This window comes from Triticum aestivum, chromosome 2B (genome assembly GCF_018294505.1).
Source record: "Triticum aestivum cultivar Chinese Spring chromosome 2B, IWGSC CS RefSeq v2.1, whole genome shotgun sequence".
Taxonomy (NCBI): Eukaryota; Viridiplantae; Streptophyta; class Magnoliopsida; order Poales; family Poaceae; genus Triticum; species Triticum aestivum.
In genome coordinates, this window is record NC_057798.1 from 242,955,637 (window position 1) to 242,964,624 (window position 8,988).

Sequence of the window (8,988 nt, forward strand, 5' to 3'; positions counted from 1 at the left end):
GGAACCTTTCTGATGTCTGAATATAGTCGTCCAATATATCGATCTTTACATCTCGGCCATTTCGAGACTCCTCGTCATGTCCCCGATCTCATCTGGGACTCCGAACTACCTTCAGTACATCAAAACACATAACTCATAATATAAATCGTCACCGAATGTTAAGCGTGCGGACCCTACGGGTTCGAGAACTATGTAGACATGACCGAGACATGTCTCCGGTCAATAACCAATAGCGGAACCTGGATGCTCATATTGGCTCCCACATATTCTACGAAGATCTTTATCGGTCAAACCGCGTAACGACATACGTTGTTCCCTTTATCGTCGGTATGTTACTTGCCAGAGATTCGATAGTCGGTATCCCAATACTTAGCTCAATCTCGTTACCAGCAAGTCTCTTTACTCGTTATGTAATACATCATCCCGCAACTAACTCATTAGTCACATTGCTTGCAAGGCTTATAGTGATGTGCATTACCGAGAGGGCCCAGAGATACCTCTCCGACAACCAGAGTGACAAATTCTAATCTCGAAATACACCAACTCAACAAGTACCTTCGGAGACACCTGTAGAGCACCTTTATAATCACCCAGTTACGTTGTGACATTTGGTAGCACACAAAGTGTTCCTCCGGTAAACGGGAGATGCATAATCTCATAGTCATATGAACACGTATAAGTCATGAAGAAAGCAATAGCAACATACTAAATGATCAAGTGCTAAGCTAACGGAATGGGTCAAATCAATCACATCATTCTCTAATGATGTGATCCCGTTAATCAAATGACAACTCATGTCTATGGCTAGGAAACTTAACCATCTTTGATTCAACGAGCTAGTCAAGTAGAGGCATACTAGTGACACTATGTTTGTCTATGTATTCACACATGTATTATGTTTCCGGTTAATACAATTCTAGCATGAATAATAAACATTTATCATGAAATAAGGAAATAAATAATAACTTTATTATTGCCTCTAGGGCATATTTCCTTCATTTATAACCATAGGAAATACCATGATGTTCTAAAAGACTCTCAAAATAATATAAGTGAAGCATGAGATATCAATAATTTCTACAAAATAAAACCACCGTCGTAATCTAAAAGATATAAGTGAAGCACTAGAGCAAATGACAAACTACTTCGAAATATATAAGTGAAGATCAATGGGTAATCGAATAATTATGTAACTATGTGAAGACTCTCTAACATTTAAGAATTTCAGATCTTGGTATTTTATTCAAACAGCAAGCAAAACAAAATAAAACAAAATGACGCTCCAAGCTAAACACATATCATGTGGCGAATAAAAATATAGTTCCAAGTAAAGTTACCGATGAACGAAGACGAAAGAGGGGATGCCATCCGGGGCATCCCCAAGCTTAGGCTCTTGGTTGTCCTTGAATATTACCTTGGGGTGCCTTGGGCATCCCCAAGCTTAGGCTCTTGCCACTCCTTATTCCATAGTCCATCGAATCTTTACCCAAAACTTGAAAACTTCACAACACAAAACTCAACAGAAAACTCGTAAGCTCCTTTAGTATAAGAAAATAAACCACCACTTAGGTACTGTTGTGAACTCATTCTAAATTCATATTGGTGTAATATATACTGTATTTAAACTTCTACATGGTTCATACCCTCCGATACTACTCATAGATTCATCAAAATAAGCAAACAATACATAGAAAACAGAATCTGTCAAAAACAGAATAGTCTGTAGTAATCTGTATCATTCGAATACTTATGTAACTCCAAAAATCCTACCAAATTAGGAAGTCCTAATAAATTTGTGTACCAGTCCAGCTCAAAAAGAATAAGATAAAAAACACGTTTCTGTGAATTACCAAAACTAATTTACTGGGTGTAAAAGTTTCTGATTTTCAGCAGGATCAGCACAACTATCACCGTAAGCTATCCTAAAGGTCTTACTTGGCACTTTATTGAAACAAAAGCTATAAAACATGATTACTACAGTAGCATAATCATGTGAACACACAAATACATTAAGGGTAAATATTGGGTTGTCTCCCAACAAGCGCTTTTCTTTAATGCCTTTTAGCTAGGCATGATGAATTCAATGATGCCCGCATAAAGGATAAGAACTGAAACATAAAGAGAGCATCATGAAGAATATGACTAGAACATTTAAGTCTAACCCACTTCCTATGCATAGGGATTTTGTGGGCGAACAACTTATGGGAACAATAATCAACTAGCATAGGAAGGCAAAACAAGCATAACTTTAAAACTTTAAGCACATAGAGAGGAAACTTGATATCATTGCAACTCCTACAAGCATATATTCCTCCCTCATAATAATTTTCAGTAGCATCATGAATGAATTCAACAATATAACCATCACATAAAGCATTCTTTTCATGATCTACAAGCATAGAAAATTTACTACTCTCCACATAAGCAAAATTCTTCTCGTTCAGAATAGTGGGAGTATCATAAGAGACTCGAATACTATAAATTGTTTCCACATTAAAAGAGTAATATTCAGAAAAAGGGTAATAATAATCTTGACAAGTTTTATAAATATAATCATCACTACTTTTTATAGCATAAGTTTCATACAATAATCATCATAAGTAGCAACTTTGTTCTCATCATAATCAATTGAAACCTCTTCCAAAATAGTGGATCCATCACTAAATAAAGTCATGACCTCTCCAAATCCACTTTCATAAATATTATAAGATTCAACACCCTCCAAAATAGTGGGATCATTACTTCCTAAAGTTGACACTCTTCCAAACCCACTTTCATCAATATAACCATCATAAATAGGAGGCATGCTATCATCATAATAAATTTGCTCATCGAAGCTTGGGAGGCTAAAAATATCATCTTCATCAAACATAGCTTCCCCAAGCTTGTGGTTTTGCATATCATTAGCATCATGGATATTCAAGGAATTCATACCAACAACATTGAAATCATGCTCATCATACAAAGATCTAGTACCAAACATTTTAATGCATTCTTCTTCTAGCAATTGAGCACAATTTTACTTATCATCATTTTCACGAAAGATATTAAAAAGATGAAGCGTATGAGGCAAACTCAATTCCATTTTTTTGTAGTTTTCTTTTATAAACTAAACTAGTGATAAAACAAGAAACAAAAATATTCGATTGCAAGATCTAAAGATATACCTTCAAGCACTCACCTCCCCGGCAACGGCGCTAGAAAAGAGCTTGATGTCTACTACGCAACCTTCTCCTTGTAGACGTTGTTGGGCCTCCAAGTGCAGAGGTTTGTAGGACAGTAGCAAATTTCCCTCAAGTGGATGACCTAAGGCTTATCAATCCGTGGGAGGTGTAGGATGAAGATGGTCTCTCTCAAACAACCCTGCAACCAAATAACAAAGAGTCTCTTGTGTCCCCAACACACCCAATACAATCGTAAATTGTATAGGTGCACTAGTTCGGCGAAGAGATGGTGATACAAGTGCAATATGGGTGAAAGATATAGGTTTTTGTAATCTGAAAATATAAAAACAACAAGGTAACTAATGATAAAAGTGAGCGTAAACGGTATTGCAATGCTAGAAAATAAGGCCTAGGGTTCATACTTTCACTAGTGCAAGTTCTCTCAACAATAATAACATAACTGGATCATATAACTATCCTTCAACATGCAACAAAGAGTCAATCCAAAGTCACTAATAGCGGAGAACAAACGGAGAGATTATTGTAGGATACGAAACCACCTCAAAGTTATCCTTTCTGATTGATCTATTCAAGAGTCCGTAGTAAAATAACATGAAGCTATTCTTTCCGTTCGATCTATCATAGAGTTCGTACTAGAATAACACCTTAAGATACAAATCAACCAAAACCCTAATGTCACCTAGATACTCCAATGTCACCTCAAGTATCCGTGGGTATGATTATACGATATGCATCACACAATCTCAGATTCATCTATTCAACCAACACAAAGTACTTCAAAGAGTGCCCAAAGTTTCTACCGGAGAGTCAAGACGAAAACGTGTGCCAACCCCTATGCATAAGTTCACAAGGTGAACCCGCAAGTTGATCACCAAAACATACATCAAGTAGATCACGTGAATATCCCATTGTCACCACAGATAAGCACGACAAGACATACATCAAGTGTTCTCAAATCCTTAAAGACTCAATCCGACGAGACAACTTCAAGGGGAAAACTCAATCCATTACAAGAGAGTAGAGGGGGAGAAACATCATAAGATCCAACTATAATAGCAAAGCTCACGATACATCAAGATCGTGTCAAATCAAGAACATGAGAGAGAGAGAGAGATCAAACACATAGCTACTGGTACATACCCTCAGCCCCGAGGGTGAACTACTCCCTCCTCATCATGGAGAGCGCCGGGATGATGAAGATGGCCACCGGTGAGGGATCCCCCCTCCGGCAGGGTGTCGGAACAGGGTCCCGATTGGTTTTTAGTGGCTATAGAGGCTTGCGGCGGTGGAACTCCCGATCTATTGTGTTCCTCGATGTTTTTAGGGTATATGGATATATATATAGGTGAAATAAGTCGGTCAGGGGAGCCACGAGGGGCCCACGAGGGTGGGGGCGCGCCCAGGAGGGTAGGGCGCGCCTCCCTACCTCATGGCTTCCTCGTTGCTTCCCTGACGTATACTTCAAGTCTCCTGGATTGCTTCCGTTCCAAAAATAACTCTCCCGAAGGTTTCATTCTGTTTGGACTTTGTTTGATATTCCTTTTCTTCGAAACACTGAAATAGGCAAGAAAACAGCAATTTGGGATGGGCCTCCGGTTAGTAGGTTAGTCCCGAAAATGATAAAAAAGTGTAAAGTAAAGCCCATAAACATCCAAAACGGGTAATATAATAGCATGGAACAAAAAAAATTATAGATACGTTGGAGACGTATCAATGACCCGAATATTTACAGAGTGAACCCTTCATAATAAACTTTCAATGTGGACACTCAAATTGAAGCGTTACCCTATATTTCCTAGCTGATGGTATAGACTTGTGTGCGTTACAATGATACATGCAGAGAGTCTTAATCTCTCTTTTCTTGTAAAAAATCCAATATAATATAAGAAAATGGCACATGATATTCAAGTAAAAAGAAACCAAAACAATAGACTAGAAATTTGTGTCTCCTTGGTTGCCCGAATAGATTTCGTTTTTGATCTGCACTCTCCTTGGTACCTCATGATCTAATAGCATACATGTTGAGATACTCTTGTATTCTTAGAGTATGTTTTCGGTGTTCTCCTTATCGGAAAGGTATTTCATTGTGAACAATCCATCTAACCTTTCTAGTTCTACGGGTGTGTTTGGTTCAGCTACAGCTGCCAACTTTTCAGTCTAAAAGCTAGAATATGAACCAAAGGAGATGTCCAGCAAACCAACTTCTTGAGAATCTAGAAAATCTTGTAGTGCATTTTGTGAGCCGGTCTACTTCCAATTTTTTGAGCTTCTCAATCAAATTATTCTTTTCCTAGAAGTGGAACGGTATTTATCCACCTTGCCACTGATAAGTCAAAAAACTTTTTGATCTATTCCTTGAGCGAGTGAGCGAACAAAGAGAGTGCCTCCCTCCTGACAAACGACAAAAGTAACTTGGCCTCCTTCGCGAGCGTGACAACTAGGGTTCCTAGCCGCCGCCAATACTGTCGGCCCTCTGCCGCGCCACCCCTAGCCACGGAAGCCTCCACTACCTCAACGCTGGTACAAGAGCCCAACAGCTGCTCCCGCCAAGTAGTGCCGCCACCTGGAGCTACGCTGGTGACCATTCCATAGGCAGGTAGCCACCACGCCTTCCTTCTCCCTCCTTCCCTCACCCTCCATCCTTCCTCTTGCATCCTATATTTGTTAATATCCTATTTTTTCCAGTGGCCACGAGCTTACACTTGATAGCGTAGAATCCCTTAGCCCACATGGCATAGCTCGCCACCTGGCTAGTGATTCAATAGTCTTTCATGTTTCCCATCAGATTATCAAAATAACAATAATAGTTAAATTGCTATATTTCATCATTTTCCTTTCCAAAATGGTCGTTGAATTGCTTACCAATGTACAAATGATTTTTTTAGGTCAGTTAGCATATAAACAATATTTCAGCCCCCGGGTCATTACAGAAAATTCATATAAAATCTACGGGTTTACAGTTGTCTCAAACGAACAACTTTTAGCTTTTCCACAATTCTCAGTTCACAACATCTTTCTTAGCTCGCATATGCTTTTTTGAAATCCACAACTTAGCGCAAATAAAAAAAAGGTATGAACTGTTCACGAACAATAGATTTTTTCATTGACCGGATTTTTTTTGCTGAGATTTAGTCAGATGTCCAAACACGCTGAAATTTAGCACGAGCCTAAAAAATATCAGTTTTTTTATTAACTTTTTAGTATTTTTTTTCTTCTGATTTTACTGTTGACTCGCAGGAGCAGATGAGCTCTCGTTTTAGATCAGAGCAGATGAGCTTTGGAAGCAATTTCGCTGCTCTCACACTTTCGTTGTTTTTTGCTGAGAACTACAGGCAAATAGATGGATCAGGCCCGCTTAAAATTCCAGCAGCCCATATACACGTAGTGGCCTCCTCTTGAAGGAAAAAAAAGGAAAGAAAGATGTATACGAGTTTAAAAAAAAAGATGTATACGATGACCTCAAAAGAAAGAAAATGATGTATTGTGTTTTCCTCTCTTTTTATTTTTTGCGGGCTATTACGTACGCGTAGCTCCTTGCAAAAGAAAAAAAGAAAAACTACGCATAGCTATTGGCAACAAAAAAAACTACACATAGCTTTGCCTCTACGCGACGTATTCTGTACAAGTACGGGGTAGACGCCGCGTACGTACATACGTATCTCTACCGGCCGCTGCAGCCGTTCTCGTCTCCTTCGATCTCGCGAAAGCAAACCCTAGCGTTCTCGCAAAAAGCTCCTCGATCCATCGCCATGGCGCCGTCGGCTTCCGACGTCTTGCGCCTCGACGGCAACGGGAACCCGAGGACGCTTCGCCTCTTGGCGTCGCTCGTGGAGGCCGAGTCCCGCCGCTTCGCCGCCGCCGCCTCCGAGCCCGCGGAGAACGACCTCGTCCGGGCGTTCCGCGGCGGCGCGACCCCGGCCGTCCCCATCGCCGAGTTCCTGGAGCGCCTCCAGCGCTGCAACTACTTGTTTGATGGCGCCGTCTACGTCCTCGCGGCGGCGCACCTCGCGCTCTTCATGCGCAGCCCCGCCGCGCTCGAGGCCGGGATCGTCGTCGAGCCGGCCACCGCGCACCGCCTGGTTTCCGTGGCGGTCCTGCTCGGTGCCAAGTTCAGCAGCCCGAGGTACTTCGAGAGGCGGGTGGAGTCGTTCCAGATATGCTCGGGCGAGTCCATCCGGTCCACCGAGCTGTGCCCGCTCGAGTTGCTGTTCCTACGCGCCCTCGACTACCGCGTCTTCATCGCCGACGAAGAATTCCGGCGCTTCTTCAGGATCCTGGAACGCCGTCCAGCTCCAGCGCGCAGCATGGCTTGTGCAGCGAAGAAGAGGAAGGCCGAGGAGGAGGTGGAACCACGCCGCGTGCGAGCTTGCCAGCTAGCCGCCCGCTACGGCATCTCAGGATTCAACCGGAGTTAAGTTCTCAAATTCTTTCTCTCATTATGCATCCTCGCATTGCATTTGAATCGTCAGGAAGTGAGCACGCTTTCCTTCTGTCGCTTACTTGGTACTACTTACTGTCGTTTCTGTGTTTTCGATGGAGGTTGTTTCCGGTGGAGATCCATCCAGCAGAGGAAAGTTGTCAGAGGACGAGAAGCAAGAGCTCACAGCAGACGCTGGAGATCAAATGTTGGCCTAAATATCAAGTCTGTCAAATTAGTACGACAAGTGTTAGTCGACTCGAGTCCACTGTTGTCGTCTATGTCTAGTCTTGGCTAAGAAGTAGCGTGTTACAGTCAGTCAGTCATTACTCCCTCCGTCACAAAATAAGTGTCGCCGATTTAGTATTAAATCCAGACACTTATTTTGAGACGGAGGGAGAGTCCTTGTGTAAGATTCTTTTTATATATCCATAAAGACTATTCAATGTTTTGCACGATGGCTCGTAGCATCGTGCAATTCATGTGTCCAGAAATTATTTAGCCCAAATCAGAGTCTAGTGTTCTCGTCTAGCTATTCTGTTACGATCAGCTATTCATTAGTACTGTAAGATCATCAAGGTTTCAATTTCAAAGATCAATAAAGAGTATACTTTTTGCTGGATTTGAAATCTTTGAAATATGCAGATCGATCACTGACCTGCATGGACAAGTTACAGTATTTCCCTGTGTTCTTCTTTCATAACATAATAAGTCTTGAAGGAAACGAAAGGATTGTTCTCAGTCTCATGTCTAGGGCCAGACGACATACATGTTCTGAGCAGGAAACAATAATATATACTTATAACCCTGATGCACAATCGATTCACAATAATGCATCTTACACGCACACCTGCATTGACAACTGCTGGGATGGCCATGAGAATGTGGCCACATAATTAACCCAACACTTCATACAACAAGATCACACCAATCACTTTGAGTTCTGGATTCGAATGGCTGCTCTGGCTAGTGACTATGACTCCACTGAATCTGGCACGAAAAGAAGACAACAAATCAGAGAACCGACAAGAATTCTCCACTAAAAAATGTACACATGTGCAAACATGAACTGATTATAGGTATACATATGACCAAATATAAGAGCAGTTGGTAAAACTTATGAGAAAGACACTTGTCAAATTTTACATAAATAATAGGACTACACTGCAGATATATATTAATCTCAACTGAAACTGAGAAATGCATAGGCACCGTAATCATGTGTTTATCATAGTAACTATGCAATACAGTTGGGAACAAATAGGACAGAGAGATCATGGTAAACAACAAAAAAATGAATCACAAAATTAGATAAATAAAATTGATAGCTTCATAAGAGACAATCAACAAACAGTAATCAGTGATTCGCAAAAAAAAAAGTAATGC

The 8,988-nt window shown here is 41.0% G+C and overlaps 2 protein-coding genes across 2 annotated transcripts in view; one reads left to right on the forward strand and one right to left on the reverse strand.

The window, feature by feature from the left end:
- Positions 1 to 6,668: 6,668 nt before the first annotated feature.
- LOC123044570 (uncharacterized) lies at positions 6,669 to 8,177 on the forward strand. Its single transcript, XM_044467348.1, has one exon. The coding sequence runs from the start codon at positions 6,935 to 6,937 to the stop codon at positions 7,598 to 7,600; it is 666 nt and encodes a 221-aa protein (XP_044323283.1). The 5' UTR covers positions 6,669 to 6,934; the 3' UTR covers positions 7,601 to 8,177.
- A 39-nt stretch (positions 8,178 to 8,216) lies between these two features.
- The window catches only part of LOC123044569 (uncharacterized), a 3,328-nt gene continuing 2,556 nt past the window's right edge, over positions 8,217 to 8,988 (reverse strand). Inside the window, exon 2 of the mRNA XM_044467347.1 lies at positions 8,217 to 8,592. The gene's annotated coding sequence lies outside the window, so the exon portion shown is untranslated. The remainder of the gene's footprint in view (positions 8,593 to 8,988) is intronic.